The sequence below is a fragment of the Ostrea edulis genome, chromosome 2, assembly GCF_947568905.1.
Source record: "Ostrea edulis chromosome 2, xbOstEdul1.1, whole genome shotgun sequence".
In the NCBI taxonomy this organism is placed as follows: domain Eukaryota; kingdom Metazoa; phylum Mollusca; class Bivalvia; order Ostreida; family Ostreidae; genus Ostrea; species Ostrea edulis.
The window spans coordinates 20,101,641-20,122,248 of NC_079165.1; the positions used below are offsets into that span (position 1 = coordinate 20,101,641).

At 35.4% G+C, this 20,608-nt stretch overlaps 3 protein-coding genes across 3 annotated transcripts; 1 reads left to right on the top strand and 2 right to left on the bottom strand.

Annotated features, from left to right (window-relative positions):
* The first annotated feature begins 5,201 nt into the window (after positions 1–5,201).
* On the top strand, positions 5,202–8,045 carry LOC125655762 (uncharacterized). Its single transcript, XM_056156385.1, has 4 exons — positions 5,202–5,859; positions 6,166–6,405; positions 6,761–6,861; positions 7,265–8,045. The coding sequence occupies exons 1-4, from the start codon at positions 5,835–5,837 to the stop codon at positions 7,586–7,588; spliced, it is 690 nt and encodes a 229-aa protein (XP_056012360.1). The 5' UTR covers positions 5,202–5,834; the 3' UTR covers positions 7,589–8,045.
* Positions 8,046–8,058: 13 nt separating this feature from the next.
* On the bottom strand, positions 8,059–11,353 carry LOC125655758 (uncharacterized). Its single transcript, XM_056156378.1, has 3 exons — positions 10,750–11,353; positions 9,814–10,096; positions 8,059–9,242 (listed from the first exon to the last, which is right to left on the bottom strand). Exons 1-3 carry the CDS (start codon positions 11,310–11,312, stop codon positions 8,778–8,780), a joined length of 1,311 nt encoding a protein of 436 aa, XP_056012353.1. The 5' UTR covers positions 11,313–11,353; the 3' UTR covers positions 8,059–8,777.
* Positions 11,354–14,038: 2,685 nt separating this feature from the next.
* Positions 14,039–20,086, bottom strand: LOC125667597 (protein transport protein Sec61 subunit beta-like; the record flags this gene model as incomplete). The annotated part of the gene is made up of 3 exons (XM_048901176.2): positions 14,039–14,425; positions 19,558–19,662; positions 19,965–20,086. Coding segments are annotated over 3 exons (315 nt in total), but the record flags the coding sequence as incomplete, so codon positions are not given.
* Between the last annotated feature and the right edge of the window lie 522 nt (positions 20,087–20,608).

Sequence of the window (20,608 nt, forward strand, 5' to 3'; positions counted from 1 at the left end):
CATTATTTACAAATCTTTTCCTGAAATTTCAATGAAAAAACATTACCTAAAAATTGAAATCCGTCTAAAACGGTTTTTATAAGTGCATTCCATGTATTATGATTACCAATTTACGTTTTTTGTTTCATCAAACACAAACCAAAAACTCATCATGGTCAGACACAGAGTTGGATTGATTGATTGATTGCATATTGTTTAACATCCCTCTCGAGAATATTTCACTCATATGGAGACGTCACCACTGCCGGTGAAAGGCTGCAAAATTTAGGCCTATGCTCGGCGTTTATGGCCATTGAGCAGGGAGGGATCTTTATCGTGCCACACCTGCTGTGACACGGGGCCTCGGTTTTTTCGGTCTCATCCGAAGGATGTCTTACAGAATGAAAGTGGCGAATTTTTCACAGAGTTCTGCACTTTCAACGACCTAGTGATCGGATATACTCGATTCCCCCACAAGACCACATGGATTTCCCCTGACGACAAGACCGAAAACCTGTATGACGTCAGGGTAAAGCGTGGGGCAGACGCAGCATCACATCACCACCTGGTGGTAGCAACACTCAAGACAAATCTGAAAGCCTATAATGGCCAGGCAGGAAAGCCATCACATAAGTTCAATGTGCTCAGGCTTAAAGAGATTGTAGAAGAAAGCAAGGTAGAGCTAAAGAACAAATTCAGTGTGCTTTCCCAGCTACAAGAGGAGACAATAGAAGAGCAATGGCACAGGGTAGAAGAAGTTCCCAGCTACAAGAGGAGACAATAGAAGAGCAATGGCACAGTGTACAAGCTGTTTCCAGCTACAAGAGGAGACAATAGAAGAGCAATGGCACAGGGTAGAAGAAGTTCCCAGCTACAAGAGGAGACAATAGAAGAGCAATGACACAGTGTACAAGCTGTTTCCAGCTACAAGAGGAGACAATAGAAGAGCAATGGCACAGTGTACAAGCTGTTCCCAGCTATAAGAGGAGACAATAGAAGAGCAATGACACAGGGTAGAAGAAGTTTGGACAATAAAATGCAATGCAACCCTAGGGCAGAAAACAAGTAAACACAAAGAATGGTTAACAAAAGAGACATGAACACTGATCGCCGACAGAAAATACCTGTAGACAGAAAGCACAAAATGAAGAAACAAGAGATGAAAGCACACTATTGGGAAAAGAAATGCGAGGAAAGACAAGAGAAACTTCTTTGAGGATTTGACTGAAGAGGTAGAAACTGCAGCGGGACAAAATAACATGAAGAGGCTACACGAGATCACCAGAACACTCTCTGGTGAGACCAGCAACCCCAACCGCCCTGTCAAGGACAAGAATGGAAGTGTCATCTCAGGCGAAGAAGACAAGAGAGGAAGATGAACGGAAGATGAATTGAACATTTCAAAGAAATATCTAAGGATCAGCACCATGTGTCCCACCATCAGTCCCACCACCAACCCAGCTCCTTGACATCAGCACCGACACCCCAACCAAGGCAGAGATCATTAAAGCCATCAAGTCGCTGAAGTCGGGTAAGGCAGCAGGCCCTGATGGAATACCACCGGAAGCACTAAAGGCAGACATCCAGACTTCATTCGAGATGATATACCCACTCCTACACAAGGCCCGGGAGCAGAAGAGAGTGTCGAAAGACTGGGAGCAGAAGAGAGTGCCGGAAGACTGGGATCAGAAGAGAGTGCCGGAAGATCGGAAGAAAGGACATCTTGTGAAGGAGATGATATACCCACTCCTACACAAGACCCGGGAGCAGAAGAGAGTGCCAGAAGACTGGGAGCAGAAGAAAGTGCCGGAAGACTGGAAGAAAGGACATCTTGTGACGGAGATGGCATCCTGCAATAACTGAGGGGAATTATGCTGCTATCTGTTCCATGTAAAGTTTGACAAGGATCATCCTCAAAAGGCTGAAGATCACCCTTGACCAAACATTTCGGGGTGAACAAGCAGGCTTGCTGAGTATTTTAAAGAATATTTCCAAAATTATTGTAATGCGTACTTAATTGGGGATTTAAGTTATTAATATTAGCGTTCGGGTATAATGGAAAGGTGAAGGTAATGAATCGTGATCAATCTCATAACTCCTATAAAGAATACAAAATTAAGAGTAGGGCAAACACGGACCCCTGGACATACCAGAGGTGGGATCAGGTGCCAAGGAGGCGTAAGCATCCCCTGTCAACCGATCACACCCGCTATGAGCCCTATATCTCGATCGAGTAATCCGTAGTCAAAATCAGTCACATAGCATTTGACTCAATGACAGGTTGTATTGGCAAATGTTATAACGATCATAAAATTTGTGAAATGCCGACTTTAAACGAGACTGTTGAAACCCCTGTACCATTAAATTTAAATGTCTGTAGTCTGTCTCGATCTTAAGCAGAACAGGCTCTTGCGTATTGAATCAGTTGAAAGGACATTAACACCATATGCAGGTAATAATGGAATGTTGCGACATAAATATGGGATGTTGACGATGGAGAAGCTGCAGTCATCTCATTTGTCTCTAAATATACCGTAAATCAAGCGTGTCAATTTTAAAATGTAATGTGGCAGGGGACATGGGTTGTTTTGTTGTTTTTGTTTTAGTTTTTTCCCCTGAAACATGTAGGTAAGAGGTATATATCAAAGTCAGATTATGACAGACTATATGTATTGAAACTGTCCATAAAGAATTTTTTAAGGAGAAGGGTATGCATGAGGTTACTAAACTCTTAATTGTAAAACACAATACTACACTATCAAAATTCAGGAATTAGGCAGCGACTCGCAACTAAACAATCTCAAGGGAATTCAAATGTGTCAGTGCAATCTTCCTACCGTTATTGTCACTCCACGGGTTTACCTTGATATTACCTTTGCATTGGACAGGAATTCATGTTTGCACTCGTGATGCTTGAACTTTGAGCCGCGTAGACCATAGTATTCTGATCAGGCGTATAGAATATGCTTTTGGAATCGCGGGATCGGCTAATTTGTCATGGATGAAGTCTTATGAAAGGTGAAGATAACGAACAGTGATTAATCTCATAACTCCTATAAGCAATACAAAATAGACAGTTGGGTAAACACGGACCCCTGGACACACCAGAGGTGGGATCAGGTGCCTTGGAGGAGTAAGCATCCCCTGTTGACCGGTCACACCCGCCGTGAGACCTATGTCTTGATCAGGTAAACGGAGTAATCCGCAGTCAAAATCAGTGTGCCAAGAACGGCTCAACGATCGGTATGAAACATGTCAGACAGCATTTAATCAAAGATAGGTTGTATTTGCAAACAAAATCATTATAACGACCAAAAAAGTTGCAATATACTGACTTTAAACGAGACTGTTGAAACCTCTGTAACATCAACCTGTCTGTCAACATCCTGCATGCCACGATTTAAAAGCTATGATACGCCAACAAGCCCTTGCGTATCGAACCAGCTGAGGGATATTTAAACAATAAAATGCTTTCTTTGTTGTTTCATCGGGTGGCAATGCAGAAAAAATGCATAGCCCGTGTAAGCGGGTTATGATAATTTTCTATACAATGATTGCTTACTTCATCACCCAATGAAACAACAAAGAAAGACATCTTATTGTTTATATTTGTATTTTATGTATTTTCTAAAAAATACATTGTATAAACTAGAATTTTAAAAAGTTCTAAAATAGCATATGGTTGACCCATTAGCGTTAAACGGAACAGCCAATGTACCATTTGACCTTGAAGACACTCCACATTTGCAGAGAGAGAGAGAGAGAGAGAGAGAGAGAGAGAGAGAGAGAGATCTTTGCCGTTAAAATATCTGAGCCTTAAAAATAACAGCATTATATAGTCCCGATTTATAACTTAATCAGCATCATATATAATGTTTACTCGCTCAAATTTTAAGTCCTTTTTAGAATTTCAAAACATTAACATTATTTCGAATATAGTTATCACCTTAATGTACATCATAAAATATGTACATGTAGTAGACGGATTAGGATCTTCTTTGATATCAACAACATTTACCATATACATGTACGAGAGTTGTCACAAAATTCCGTAGACTGGGCTTATAACTTTTAAAGTATCGATTTGATTTGATAAAAACTGCTGTATATTACCTATCATATTATTGTTGACCAATACCCAAGATTTCAACTTTGTACTTTATTTAGCTTTTTTTTTTAAAGAAAATTAATTATTTTACGATAATGTTGCGCTCGGCCGCGCAACTTGCAACGTAAACATTTTCTCGCAGTGTTTTACATGTAAGTTTAAGCATTGGAAGTTTGAAACCCCTGCACCATCAACTTGTTTTCAGTGGCTTGCCTCGATTTAAAAATTGATCATATGTAGAACAATCTCTTGCGTATCGAATCAGATGAGAGATATAAACACCATATGTAGGTGATAATGGAATATTGCTTATAAATATGAGAAGTTGACGATGGAGAAGCTAAAATCATCCCGTTTGTTATAAAGTTGAGTTGTTAGTTCGGTCCGACGTCTGTCTTCCCCAATAGTGTCATCCAATAATTTTACCGGGTTTTTTCCCCCGTCGATTCCCTTCGGCGGGTCCCTCTTTCCTAGCGTACTGTCCTCATATCCTTCAGAAAATAATTTGTGTCATTAAAACACCAAGGAATGAGAAACATTTCTGTGCGATTCTGTCAATTTTAAAGAGGTTCGCATCTGAGATTTGGAGTAATGTCAATTTTTGGGAAGTGTATTTTTGATTTCTACATTGAAGGAGAATTGGGAAATTAAAAAGAAAAACTAGGGTCGCAAAGCTTGTTATTGAGCTACAATGTTCTAAAAATTACCATTTTGCACTTAAAATTTATTCAATCAAACTTGATTTGTCTGTTTGTGTCAACACAACATAAGCAACACAAATCAATCATTGTATAAAATAGATACATAATCATGTCTTCTAACACTACAGATAAAAAAATATTTAACACTATTAATTAATGGAAATAAATAATTACCCTTTTGCACTTGATATACGAAAAAATTCATGATATCAAAATTTAGTCTAAAAGGACATATTAGGAGTAATGTCAATTTCTAAAATTTTACATAATTTTCAAGGTCTGGTCTTACACTTTAAAATAGAACTTTAAAAAGTGGGGGTTGGAGATCAAATTTTTAAATTATTGGCGAAAATACTGAATTTTTATATACAATAGTTTATTTGCCAATTATCCACATCGTAAGCGGTATTATTTTTGTGGATGTAAGCGACAACCGGAAGCAGGACATCGCACCGGACAAACAACCACGATTGTGACGATATAGCGTTAACTATATCTCATCAAATAACTATGCCAGTGAAACATTGCTGTTATGGAAATTGTATTAGTGACTCTAGATATATCGGTAAACGACCAGAAATGAATGGTGTCTTCTTTCTACCGTTCCCGAAACCAAAAACACAGTTCGAAAAGTGCCAACGATGGGTTCGGCTTTGTGGGCGAAAATATTTTGGCGTGGAAAATATAACCAAGGACACCTATATTTGTTGTAAGCATTTTGTGGGTGAGAAGGGGCCTACTACATTTCACCCAGATCCCTTGCCAGCCGCAGCTACGGAATTTGAACGGAAAAGATTATCCAGTAAACGCAAGAGGAAGGCTCCTTCAGAAAGAAAGAATGAAACACCTGTTACTAAAAGTAGAAAAAGACTTATTTATGAGGAACCCGAGGAAGACTTGACCCAGGAAGCAGACTTAAATGAAGGCATCGAGTCTAATCACCAGGATTTGGAACATTTGACCATATTTATTCAAAAAAGAAACCAGAGACAGGGGAATGTATTACAGAGCCAGAGTCTGAAGAAACTGCAACTTCAATCTTATGGATGCCTGAAGCTGATGTTTATATAGGTAATATATTACAAATATTTCAGTACTTTTTCAGTAGATTATAGCAACATTTTTACATATACATATATATATTTTTTCAAAATATGAAATCTATGTACCCCTCCTTTTGCATATATAAACCCTAATTTATTTTCTCAAACCTGTTATTGAATCGCACTGTTATTTTTCTTGCCTTACTTGCTAATAAGTTATAACTGTACGGTGTAGATACATGTATATATGAAATGGGTGAAAAAGTATGTTTTAAATGAACCTGTAATATTCTATTTCATTGTACATTCTTTTTTCTTTTTACCATGTTTACAGACCTTACAGAAGATGTTACAGTAGAGGTGACAGCATCTTACTGTGATTCACAGACTCAAACTGACGATAATGCTATGGTTACCAGTGTCGATACAAAAGAAATAGAAGTGCAGACAGAAATTTGTTTGGATAACTTATGTGAATTTACAACTGAAGATTTCCAGAAACACACCAATATCACAAGAAAGTTATTTATGAAATCAGTGCTCAAAGATGACGAATCTTGTAAATTCTACACAGGTACAGTATTTTCATGTACATGAACTAAGAATTTTGGAAATGAAATAACATTTGAAACCTGTTCTGCTTTTGAAGTACATTTACATTATAAGATTCTTATTTCTGAAAATTGGTATTGTTTTGTTTTTCATTGGTTTGATTCTTTAAGTCTGAAGAGAAAATCATCGCATAATAGCATTATTAATTTGAAACATTGTGAGACCATTTCATTGAATGACATATGCATTAATAATATTTTTTAATACATTTTATTCTCTTATCATAATTGGATCTACTGGTATTTTATATGAAAAAGGAAAATACATTAACGAATATGTTTTAATACACTCTGATATCATGAAATAATTTTTTTTAGGACTGACAATAGCAATGCTCACTTATGTGTTCACATGGCTGCAAAAGAAGGCAGAAAAACTCAACTACTGGAGAGGTCAAGACACAACAGAATCTAAAACTGTAAGACTATTAAAAGAAATTTAACTTGATAGAATAAAATAAATTTAAATAAAAAATATTTAAAAGAATTGAGACTTGGAATATTTGCACTGATAAGTCTTGATAAAAAAAGGTATATTGATTCTCATCTTAATCCAATAAATGAGATCGAAATTACATAAATAAGGCTATAGTCTATTATAATATTTTCTACAATAATAAATTACCTGTTAATTTACATTGTTTTGCTGCTAGCTACTATTCAATTATTCATTCAACAATCGCTTTATCCATTGAACAAAAATATTTTTCAAAATGAAGGTTATCGGCCATTGGAATGAAATTTTCAGCACGACCACTTTGAAATATTTTGTCTTGCATAACACTAAACCTGTTGAATCTGTCCATAACCTTTTTTTTCCAGAACATTAAAGTTGGACCGAAGAGGAAACTAACAACTAAGGAGGAATTTATCATAACACTTGTTAGACTGAGAAGAGACTTTGATGTGGAAGTAATAAGTGATTTATTTGGAGTGCATCCATCTCAAATAAGTAGAATTTTCACAACTTGGATCAATTTTTTGTACGCAGAATTGAAGTTTCTTATTTCATGGCCATCCCGAGAACAAATTGCTTCCAATATTCCAAAGGCATTCAAACATTTTCCAACGACAAGATCAATTATAGACTGTACAGAGTTCTTTGTACAAAAGCCAAGTCTGCCCTCTTCTCAGCGTGTAACATGATCTCAGTACAAACATCACAACACTTTTAAAGCACTAATTTCAATTTCACCTACTGGAACTTTCACCTTTATTTCCAAATTATTCACAGGAAGTATTTCAGATCGTCGCATTGTTGAAGAGAGTGGCTTTTTGGAGAAAATAGAGCACGGTGATGACATTATGGCTGACAGGGTTTTTTTAATACGTGATATGTTAGCCAGACGATCTGCCACTTTAAACATACCACCGTTTTCTATGGGAAAGCAGTTGAGTAGTCGTGCCGTAACAAAGACACGCAGAATTGCAAGTGCTCGCATTCATGTGGAGCGTGCAATAGGCAGGTTAAAAACATTCAAAATTTTGCAAGGAGTTATGCCTCTTAAACTGCATGCATTGTTTGATCAAATTGTAGGTGTGTGTGGAGTGTTATGTAATTTAGATACACAACTAGTGAAGTAAAGTTAATAAATTAAGAAATGCAAATTGACCAATAAAGTTTCATCTTTTTATTGTGACATCATCATATATTTGTATGGTTAAAGATACAGATACATTGTAAATGCAATATCCATTTAATGAGTTTACATCATTAAGAGTCAATGTAATATGAAATAAATGTTGTTTTAAAAGCTCCTAAAGATTAAACAATAATTGCAAACTTTTATGAATAAATATTAATTCAGTTCAGATATTCAAACATTAACAAATCATTTTGACATAATAATGGACAATTAGCCAGCAACTGGATTACACTCATTATTTGTACTCTTCAAAAGATCACGGAAAATATGTGGAACCACATAAGCACTATGAAATCTATTAAGTTTATTCACCATATCGCAGAAATATTCCTCATCAAATCTTGCTGTAGAAATGTGAATACCTTTGTTTGTGTAAATAATTAAGTCACATTCAGTGTAATTATATCGACCGAGTTGTCCCTGGATTTGTGCATAATAAGGACAGGCTTTACTTACTTCCCATTCATTGGTTAGTTTATTAAAGGTACAGTTTTTTAGAATCGCAACCTCTTTTGCATTGCTGTCTCGAAGCGAATAAGGACATTTTATTTCCACTAATCTGTTTATATGCTGGGATTTACATTTACAAACAGCTACACCATCCGAACTACATCCTAAAACCGGATACTTTTCACTGAGTAAAAGTCCAACCTCTGTTACTTTTAATGACCTACAGTTATGAATTTTTTTTAATAATTCTGCTGTAAAAAAATCCTAGCAATGGGCTCTTTTTTTCGACCCCATCTCAACGCAGGTGGTAACATAGCATCGTCTATGCGGCTTTCTCCCATTATTTTTTTCATGAAAGTGACAGATGGCGGTCGATTCTTTTCTACATATTTGCACGCTTCACCAAAATTAGAAGCTGTTAATAGACCTTTCCTGAGAAGGTGCCACACATTATTACTAGACTGTCCTTCTGTTTTCTCCAAGACACAAGAAACATCATTTTCTGATATGTTAAGTGAGCCACAGAATTCTGTTACCTTCTCATCAAAATTTGTAATTGAAATATCATTTTCCTCAACGAATGCTTTGGCTTTATTCACAATAGAAATTTTCTCTACATGGATATCCATGCCGTTATCCTTTGTTTGTCCACACCGGTCTTCTGGATCAAGCAAAATGTCAAGACATTGTGCATTTTTGGAAATCTGAAAAATACAATGCAATATGGAAATATATACATATTATATGAAAATGAATAATGATTACAAGTTTTAAGACAGTTCGGTTAAGTACAGTTTTCAGTTTTAACATATTTTGGTGTTTAATACATGACATCAAAACAGTGTTGAAACCAGCAGGATTGAAAATAGAACTTTTTTTTATTCAATGACATTTTCATAATAATAAATATTGTGTAAAGTTGAGAAATATATACACTGTGTGTATATATATATATATGAATAACACATACCGGTATAAAAAATATAATGCCTTCTTATAGAAGAAGAAGAAATATGATTTCAGAACATATATTAATTTATTTATTTTCTCAGTATTATAAATGTGCACATATGCTACATGTATGTACGTATTATGACTTATATACAGTACACGTTTGACCGAAAATGATTGTGTTGCCAGTGTATAATTTTTTTTCTGTCAGTTTTTCTTGTATATGGAGTGATGTATGCCTTACACTTACCCTAAATATTTTCAAATTTTTTTTATAACATTTAAAAAACAAAGTCAGCTATTCATATACTTTTTTTTAAATACCTCTTGAATTTTCAGACCAAATCCCCTCTTCTCATCATCTGTTATGGGAGTGCGGTGTTGTTTGTTCCTTGGGTCAAATAGGTCACTGCGTGGTTTTGTGGCATTTTCAACATTTAAACGATGGTATTTAGCTTTGACAATACTCAGGTTGCGTACAGGAACAGGTATGTCATGATGGCGAGGTCTTTTGGCCCACTGGTTTTCTCCGTCAGTGCAGGACTTTATCTCAAAAGTCTCCAGCTCATAAAGGGCTGCAGCTAGATGTCTGCAAGCTCCGTCAGCCCTGAAATAAATGCATATTTTGACTAGGAATTCAAACAAGTAACATTTAACTTCAATTCAACCTATTTCATAGACAAATTATGAATATTTGCATTTCTTTTTGGTGAAAATATTGGAGGCTGTAACTAAAGTAACATACTGAGATGAAAAAGTATGAACACATATTTTTTTCTTTCATTTTGAACATTTACATTGTAGTGATGGAGATATAGCAGTATTTTTTATTTGCAAATTACACCAAAAAGTGTCAAGTAAATACACACATGTAGAACAGTAGGACAATGTTGAATGCCTTGTGGAGACCTCTAGATTTGTAAATTCTCTGCTTTTTCTCATGGATGGAGTGCTGTCTCTCTGACACTTACCCCATATCTTTTCATTTTTATGTAAAATGTACCAATAACAAACATATGAATACACATGTATTGGGACATTTTTATAAAAGACATATTAGACATTTCTCTGTCTTGTACCCAAAAGGAATGAAATATGGGGGGATAGACCCTACAAATACTTGCTTAGAGGGAGGGGGTGGGGGGGAGGGGATAGGCCCTGCAAATAATTCTTTTATCCTGCATATTCATCAACCACGTTATAAAGGACTTATTCATTTTCATATGATTTTAAGAGAACATTTTTATTGTCTATGCTTACCCTCCAACGCATTCACAGTGGCCAGTGACAACTGATCCGTCTTCCTTGTTAAGGGCAAACCACAAATCATAGAAGTTTTTATTCAGGTAGGTTTTGTCTCTTTGGGTTGGTTTCACCTCAGCCTTGAATAAGCACACCTCGCTTGTTTCAGATACGGCATTAAACATTAACTTCTCAACATGCCCATCATAAAAAAGTCTATAATCTTCAAAGGACTTGAATCCCTTCAGCTTCCTCTTGTCGTAGTCGGACTTGTTAAAAATCATGTAGTTGAAAACGTCAATAAGTCCAAACTCTGGCATATAGGTAAAGTCTGACGTGTATCCTTCCAGTTCTAACGGATTCTTATCAGGGAGTCCCGCTTTCGCCAACTTTTCCTTGATATCCCTTAAAACAGAATCTTGCTGGAAATCAGGATCTACCGGCAAATTTAACCTTTCAACTGCCAAAGCAATCTCCTTCAAAGCGACCTTGTTGTATTCCGACACCGTCACACCTCTTGACTTCAGGTATTTTTGTAGCTCAGGTAAACGAAAGCTATTTATGTTGTCACACGCATCCATATCGATCGATAACAGGTAAATTTATCATGTGTATTGAAGCGATAGTTTGTCCGGTGGAACTCTTTTGTGTTTCAAGGGAAACAATTTTTTCCCGCTATCATACGAAATATTCAGACCGATGTCGGATACTGGCAAACGGACTATTCCGAGTAAATTAATTAAAACTTTTAACAATCGGTGTTCTGCATGGAAAAATATATCAACCATGTTAAAAATTACAATATTTGAACTACTTCCAAGTCTCAGCTACCTGAATCATAAATCATAAAACTGAAATACACGAATAGGATAGAAATAGACGATACATTGGATGAAACAGAAACTGTAATATCATGCAGATTTAGAACTTTTTGATTAATGAATCCTTCCACCACAAAATATAGTCCCTGCCAAACCCCATCTTCACAAGTCAAGGTTGCAAGGTAACGAATCAATAACCCTTGACTTGTGAAGATGGCCAAACCCTTTCAAAATTTGAATTGACACAAAATCTTTCAACTGGATAGGGTTCAGCAATAGATGTGTAATATGTCTGAACCAGTGGGATCAGTATTGAACAATTAAATACTTAGTTGTAGCATCCTAAGCAGTTGTGGTCAAAAGCTCAGGAACTAACTTCCTTAACTTCTTTTGAGTCTCCGTTGGAGTCAAATCGAGTTCCATGCAAAATTTCCTAACTTCTCGGTGCGCCGCGTTTGACGCTGACGTCGCTATTTCGTTGGATATTTGCACCTCCTAACTGTCCCACGATATGCCATAGTGATAAAATTTTCCGGGTATTTAAATAATTATCTAAACAAAACTTCTCTACAAAATATACTCTCAGAAATGAAAAGATGGGGGGTTTTCCCCGTCAATTCGCCATTTTTTTTAAATAGCGCCGCTTTATGAATCTCTCTGATTAAAAAAAAAACCTAATTTTTCCTTAGTGTAAATTGACATTGAAATATTTTTTACATTTTTTTAATTGAAAATTGTTTGCCTTTCATGTTATAAAAGTTTAATTTCTCAGTTACGTTAGATAACCGAGAAACCACGATTATCCACCAGTCGAACACACCCACCCCCCAAAAAATTAAATTTGAAAATTTTCAGCTCAAACCGCATATCCATGCCCATTTAAAGTAGGTCATGGCGCGCCAATCTATTTAACATGTGAATTGATTATGTACTTCACTGAGAGGGAGGTTGCAATATGGGTATCCATGATGAGAAATCCAAGGTTTTTTTTTTACCTATAAAAAAAGAAAACAAATATCGGGGGGGGGGTGCGGCTCCGTAGCCGAGTGGTTAGAGTATCGCGCTCAAAATCACATGGCCTCTCACCTCTGGTCGGCGCGGGTTCAAATCCCGCTCCCGCTGGCCGGTAAGTGAGAAAGTTTCCCAGTTTACTTTCGGAAGGTCGGTGGTCTCTTCCAATTTTAAGGTACATTGTATCTGGGTTCTCTCCTCCACTAACAAAAACTAAGCGCCACCAGCTAACTGAAAAATTGTTGAGTGTGGCGGAAAACATCAAAACAATCAATAGTCGTAAAATAGGTCACGGTGCACCAGTCAAGTTGAAATGTGAACCGATTATGTATTTCTGTGAGAGGGAGGTTGTGACATAATTTCAGGGCAATACCTTATTTGACCTACTTTTAGTCCTAAAGTAAGTTCAATGACTTTTGGCCATAAAGTAGGTCACATTGCACCAATCCAGCTGAAAAGCAAATTCACTCTCGCGCTTCTTGAGGGAGAAATTGTGACCAAATTTAAAAGCTGTACATACATCCATTACGGAGAGTCCGAAAAAAAATTATCTTGGCCAGCCAGCCAACCGGAAAACACCACAACATAATACTTCCTGTCTAACGACTGCCATATAAAAAAAGGATAGTTCTTGGATGTAATAATTTTTTCACAAGATGACTGTATTACTCTTACATTTGTAGGGATTACTTCCCTTATACTAAAGCTTTTTTAAAAAAATTTATGTAGTAGAGCTGCATTTCTCTACAGATACACCCATCACAGGCACTTGGGGTAAAGATCATGATCACCCCCACCCCAAAAACTTATTTTCCTAGTCTGGGATAGACACTTATTTTTTACTTATGATTTGTAATAATTCAAAAATGCAATTTTTTTTGTTTAGTAAAAATCGTTTTATCTGTGATTAAACATGCAAGAAGAGAAGACATCTGCCTCACCTGATAACATGACTTTTACTAATATTTGACAGAGATGAAAAATAACGTTTCTGGATTATCTTTAATGCATATTTACAAAACAAGAAAAAAACCCTATCCCAGATCAAAATAAAAGGGTGATAAGGGTGGGGTTGGGGTGGAGAGATTATGATCCAAGGCCCAAGTGCCCGTGGCACCAATTGACAAAGTTTGTTGATTCTGGGACTCAAAAGAGAAAAAAAGGATCATGGCCATATCATTGCAATTAAAGGTCGATGTGTACCACACATGCATGCATTAACTGATCAAGTTTGATGATTCTAAGCCAAATAATTGTCCAGTATGATCCATTCAGGGTTCACAATGACACAACCCGAGATGCATCAGCTGACAAATTTTGATGATTCTTGGTTCTATAGTATTGAAGTTATCAGCCAAACACAAGCAAGCTAATGGAAAGATGAACAACACACCATATTACGTCCCTTCAATGATAAGCGAATAAAAATCATGTGTAGGAATGAAACACAGATTAACAAAGAAACTCCCTCAAGATTTAAGAATTATAAAAATTTTATTTTCCAAATATTTATCTCTCATTCTTTCTTTCCAACTTCTCTTGCACAAACTGACTGAAAAATAACTTAAAACAATGAATGTATTTATCATGATAATAACTGTAAATGCTGCATCTTAAACAATGTACAAAAGAAATATCTTTTAATAAAACATGTATAAGGAAACCTATGCAGGACTTGTAATCCTCGTTTTATCTTTATGCAGTCTATGAGTTTTGATTCAACTCCCTGGAAATGTATCTAAGTTGAATAATATCCACAGTTCTTGCAGTCTCTTTATCCTCTTGTGTATTTTCCCCATATGTGTAACATGAATACTGAGGCAATGAATATCAAACTCATCACTAGAACTGGTACTGGTCCCCTGAAATTACACAAAAACAAATTAATTCATAACAGGCAATGAATATCAAACTCATCACTAGAACTGGTACTGGTCCCCTGAAATTACACAAAAACAAATTAATTCATAACAGGCAATGAATATCAAACTCATCACTAGAACTGGTACTGGTCCCCTGAAATTACACAAAAACAAATTAATCCATAACAGGCAATGAATATCAAACTCATCACTAGAACTGGTACTGGTCCCCTGAAATTACACAAAAACAAATTAATCCATAACAGGCAATGAATATCTTCAGCGCAGTATAATGTGGATTAAGGAAAATAAATTAAGCTTAAACCTGTCTAAAACTCAATGTATGCTTATTGGATCGGCACAAAAATTATCAAAGTATCGAAAATTAAATTTAGTGATAAATAACCATGTCATAGAATGTGTTCAGGAGTCAAAATTACTTGGTATTATTATTGATGAAACTTTGTCCTGGAAAAATCATATAGAATCACTTATGAACAAGATTTCCAAGAGAATTGGCATTTTAAGAAGAATAAGATATTTTATGTCAAACGATGCGCTGCTGAAGATTTTTAATACTATGATTTTTCCACATTTTACATATTGTTGTACTATATGGAGCAATCCAAGAAATGCTGAAAATGTGAATAAGCTTTTTATATTGCAAAAACGAGCTGCAAGGGTAATTCTTAACATCAGAAATTTTGAAACACCATCTAATGTCATGTTTACAGAACTTAACTGGTTGCCTCTATCAGATTACTTTGTCTATAGAAAAGTCATTTTAGTGTATAAAGTTTTACATGGTTTAATGCCAGATTATTTAAATGTTTTAAAATATGTATCAGAAGTCAGTCAGAGGCAAACTAGAAATTCTTATTCAAATATATTGTATTTACCCAGGGCAAAAACAGAATATTATAGAAGATCTTTCAGCATTTCAGGGAGCACAGTGTGGAATGCCTTGAGTCAAAATATAAGAAACTCAACGAGTGTTGCGTGTTTTAAGAGAAATTATCTTAGAGATTATCACCATACTTTTTAAGCTTCATTTTGTATTCTATTTATCTTACATTCATAATTATTTCTTAAGTTTATATGTATTCTACTTCTTTTAATCTGTGTTTATTTTACTAATATCTGTCTGTATGTATGTTATATGCAGGACCATATTGAAAACTAGCGTTATCGCTAAATATGTAATCCTGGATAAATAAAGGCTTTATTATTATTATAATATCAAACTCATCACTAGTATTGGTACTGGTCCCCTGAAATTATGAAATTACACAATAACAAACTAATCTATAACAGACACAGGATTTTCCCCCAGACAGTTTAGCAAAATGCCTACAATTGCTAGACTTAAGAGATGTAATAGCATTCCATTTATAATGACCCCAAATTTTCAGACTCTTCAAGGAGGATGGTTGGGGAGAGGACAAAAAAGGGTTATGAAAATTTTTTGTTCCATCTGTTCCAAACGGATCAAATTTTTCAGTATCACCATTTTTATAAGAAATAATTTTTTGTGTTTCATAGAACAACTTTAAAAATGATATTGCAAAATGCACACTCAAATTTTTCTCTGTACACCTTGCTGTATAAATATGATGCTTTAACCAAAGGATGAGAATATTTTGTATACCCTTGTTTTTCTCAAGGATGCCTACTATAAAAGACTTTTTTGTAAAGACAAGTTGACAATTTGATCTCTGTTCTAAATAAACATATATAATAATAACAAGAGGCCCATGGGCCACATCGCTCACCTGAGTCACCTTGGCCCATATCTGAAGACTTTCCATATATATTTGCATGTAAAACCTTAGTCTCTATTATGGCCCAAACTACCCTTTGCAAACTTAAATCTACACTATGTCAGAAAGATTTCATGTAAATGTCAACTTCTTTGGCCCAATGGTTCTTGAGAAGAAGATTTTTAAAACTTTTTCCTATATTTGTATGTAAAACTTTGACCCCCCCACTTGTGGCCCCATCCTACCCCCCGGGGGCCATGATTTGAACAAACTTGAATCTGCACTATGTCAGAAAGTTTTCTTGTAAATATCAGCTTTTCTGACTCAGTGATTATTGAGAAAAAGATTTTAACTATATATTTGTATGTAAAACTTCGATCCCCCTTGTGGTCCCATCCTACCCCCGGGGGCCATGATTTGAACAAACTTGAATCTGCACTATGTCAGAAAGTTTTCATGTAAAAATCAGCTTTTCTGGCTCAGTGGTTCTTGAGAAGAAGATTTTTCCTATATATTTGTATGTAAAACTTTGACCCCTATTGTGGCCCCATCCAACCCCCAGAGCCCATGATTTGAACAAACTTGAATCTGCATTATGTCAGGAAGCTTTCATGTAAATCTCAGCTTTTCTGGCTTAGTGGTTCTTGAGAAGAAGATTTTTAAAGTTTTTCCCTATATATTTGTATGTAAAACTTTGATCCCCCCTTGTGGCCCCATCCTACCCCCAGGGGCCATGATTTCAACAATCTTGAATCTGCACTATGTCAGAAAGTTTTCATGTAAAATCAACTTTTCTGACTCAGTTGTTCTTGAGAGGAAGATTTTTCCTATATATTTGTATGTAAAACTTTGATCCCCTATTGTGGCCCCATCCAACCCCAGGGGCCCATGATTTGAACAAACTTGAATCTGCATTATGTCAGGAAGCTTTCATGTAAATCTCAGCTTCTCTGGCTTAGTGGTTCTTGAGAAGAAGATTTTTAAAGTTTTTCCCTATCTATTTGTATGTAAAACTTTGATCCCCCCATTGTGGCCCTATCCTACCACCGGGGGCCATGATTTGAACAAACTTGAATCTGCAATATGTCAGGAAGCTTTCAGGTAAATTTCAGCTCTTCTGGCGCAGTGGTTCTTGAGAAGAAGATTTTTAAATGACCCCACCCTATTTTTGCATTTTTGTGATTATCTCCCCTTTGAAAGGGACATGGCCCTTCATTTGAACAAACTTGAAAGCCCTTCACCCAAGGATGCTTTTGGACATGTTTGGTTGAAATTGGCCCAGTGGTTCATGAGAAGAAGATGAAAATGTGAAAAGTTTACAGACAGACGGACGCCGGACAAAATGTGATCAGAAAAGCTCACTTGAACCTTCGGTTCAGGTGAGCTAATAATAATAATAAATATATATATAATATATATATGTTACATAACACTATATCATTATTTTGGATGTACCCTGAACTCTGAGGTTGCTAAATTCACAATTTTCATACTTTCCTAAATATATGCATTTATTTTTATAGAGTATGAGCAAAATTAAAGAAGTCTTTCAAAGTCACAACATAACTAACTGAATTCACACAACATAGGATGCCTCATTACCTACAACACTATACTAACATGACCTTGCTGTATTGGAGAAGGTCAAGGACACAAGGTTAGAGATCATTTGTGACCCCACCCTACCACTATCATTATTACCATGCCAATTGTCTACATTCACAGTAAGTCATAGCCATGGCTTTATGATTAAGAAAGCCCTTGGCGTTATGAATATTTATGTTCATATATCAACCAATCAGGGAGCTTCCATAATTTTTTTGGATGGAAAAAAAAAACTCTCAAGAGATCATCACGTGGCTCATAGCAGAACAATCCAAGCATTGTCAATTGAGAAAAACTGTCACAATAGCCAATCAAAATAAGTTTACTGATACAGAATTTGTAAGCGTAGTCTCTGTTGTTAATGCAGATTTCATCTAATGTAACTCCATAAAGACATCATTATCAAATAAAAGCATAGAAAGTGTATTTATTTCAAAACATTAGAGCTAAAGTTGAAAAAAAAATTATCAAATAAAACATATATAGGTCATTGTACTTTTTTTTTTTTTTAGATGTCAGACACAGAATCATATAAAATAGTGGTTTTCCTTAAACAGGCTAAACGGCATTATTAAAATTTCACAAAAACTGTCTGAAAAATAAAGGAAATCTATCACATAATGGACTTAATGAAGAATTTTCAATGAAAACAGAGTTATTGCCCTTGGATTCATCATCACTGATTATTTATATAGAACTTAAGACTTGTTTAAAAAGAGTTTTTACCATAATTATTGGAAAAGACCTAACAAAATTTGTGTTCCTATCATGTATAAATCTAAATAAGTAAGTAAGTAAGTAAGTTGTTTATTATAGTCACATGTGTAATGATACAGTTATACAATAAATTTTACAATAAACGTAGTTTTTTACACCCGGCCCAAAGGACCTATATGTCACTGATTAATATTTTTAAATAAATTACTGATTTCACAAAATCTTATGTCACAGGAGGGTGGAACTACTTAAGCTTTTTTGTCATTTATTATTTGTAAACAAATTCTACACATTTTGCCTGCAAGTGCAGCCATTAAAATATAGAAATCCGTTATCATGACAGTGATTGGTCAATAAATGAATGTGTAATTTCATAAATATTCATGAAAATCTAGAGTTTTGGTGATCATACAGCCATAGTTTGAGGTAGGGCTGGTTGATTGTATATTGTTTAATGCTCCACTCAATAATCTATCACTCATACGGAATTGTCACCATTGCTAGTGAAGTGCTGCAAAATTACGACCAATGCACAGTACATACAGCCGTTAAGCAGGGAGGGATCTTTATCGTGCCACACCTGCTGTGACACAGGACCTTGGTTTTTATGGTCTCATCCGAAGGACCGTCCTATCTAGTCACCTTTTATGATAAGCAAGGTGTACTGAGGACCTATTATAACCCGGATCCCCACGGGACAATGTACGTACTTCTGGACTCAGTAAGCATGGCTAGCAACGATGCCTATTCCTGGGGCCCCTGATGTAAACAAACTTGAATTTGAAATATAATTTGTTTTTGTTAAAAACAAATGTCTCCCCAAATTGAAAGTGCTACAAATTAGTGTACTGCATGGACGGACAGACAAAAGTTTATCAGAAAACCTCACTTGAACTTTCAGCTAAGATGAGCTTCAAAATAATGTTCTTACTCTATAGATGCTATATATAAATTTATATAAAAGTTAGCTAAGTAATATTTGAAACAAAATGAGCATCTTTAGGCCCTTCTGAATTCAAAATTGCCAAAGACTGAAACATTAAAATCCATACTTTAATTCCCGGTGAGTCTTCTGTGTAAAATCTCCACATTCCAGCCCCACTGCCACCACCAGCAACGGCTTTCTTGGCACCACCAGATGAAGAAGGTGTTTTCCTATTTCAAATAAGAAAATCATACATGTTTTGTTTGTGTTTTCATGTGTACCTACATTTATACAATACAACAATATCAAAATTTATATAGCAAACCTAATCTACCGGTATTTAAAATCTCTAAATTGCTTCACATAAAAAGCATACAATTATACATTTTAAAATAATGTCCTGCATTTTCGTGCGTGCCGAGTAAAAACATTCCCAAGTAAAGAAAAAAATTTACATCACAAAGCACGTTTATAACACCATTGCGTCAATGCAAACCTATGGGAAATAAATTTAAAATCCGATAAACCTCACCTCTGTCTAACTGTTGACCCTCCGCCAGATCGAGGACTGACTGACTTGGATGAGGGGCTGCGCCCTGCTCCTACTGATGTTGAACTTGCTGGTGCTGGCTGAAAAAGGAGAGACCACAATATTTAAAATTATACTCTATTCAATACGCTCAGATGTATACGTAATAGGGTATTTTGAAATTCATTATATTTATAAATGAACACATAATATGATATATGTTTTTGTTTACTAAATGGTGAAACAATATCAATTATTAATACTTATTTACAATTCAGATGCCTGTGGTCACGTATGTTATAATATCTCATGATCAAAAGTACTTTTCGAAGCTTTTTATGAACAATCTCCTTCTTGACATAAGCAAATATGTAAACATTTGTAATGAAACAAATAGCAATTAATAATAAACGACTTCACACCAATTACGTAAGCTATCTCCTCTTTTTTAAGGGGGGGGGGGACTTTCAGCAATCTTTGTAACTTACCTGTAAATTATCCAACACCATAAAACATTTTTCGAAAGTTTTGTATCATTCACATTACCTGCATATGGGGCAACATATAAAACAGGATAAAAGTACACTTTCAAATATATTTATCAAATCATTTTTCAGATCTTAAAACTATTACAACAGCAATATCAA

Excerpts from the sequence above, each read along its gene's own strand:
- LOC125655762 (XM_056156385.1), top strand. The coding sequence starts at position 5,835 with ATGCCTGAAGCTGATGTTTATATAG. Across the intron at positions 5,860-6,165 it reads TGAAGCTGATGTTTATATAG|ACCTTACAGAAGATGTTACA; the intron begins GTAATATATTAC and ends CCATGTTTACAG. Across the intron at positions 6,406-6,760 it reads ATCTTGTAAATTCTACACAG|GACTGACAATAGCAATGCTC; the intron begins GTACAGTATTTT and ends AATTTTTTTTAG.
- LOC125655758 (XM_056156378.1), bottom strand. The coding sequence starts at position 11,312 with ATGGATGCGTGTGACAACATAAATAGCTTTCGTTTACCTGAGCTACAA. Across the intron at positions 10,097-10,749 it reads CACTGTGAATGCGTTGGAGG|GGCTGACGGAGCTTGCAGAC; the intron begins GTAAGCATAGAC and ends CATTTATTTCAG. Across the intron at positions 9,243-9,813 it reads TTGGTCTGAAAATTCAAGAG|ATTTCCAAAAATGCACAATG; the intron begins GTATTTAAAAAA and ends TGTATTTTTCAG.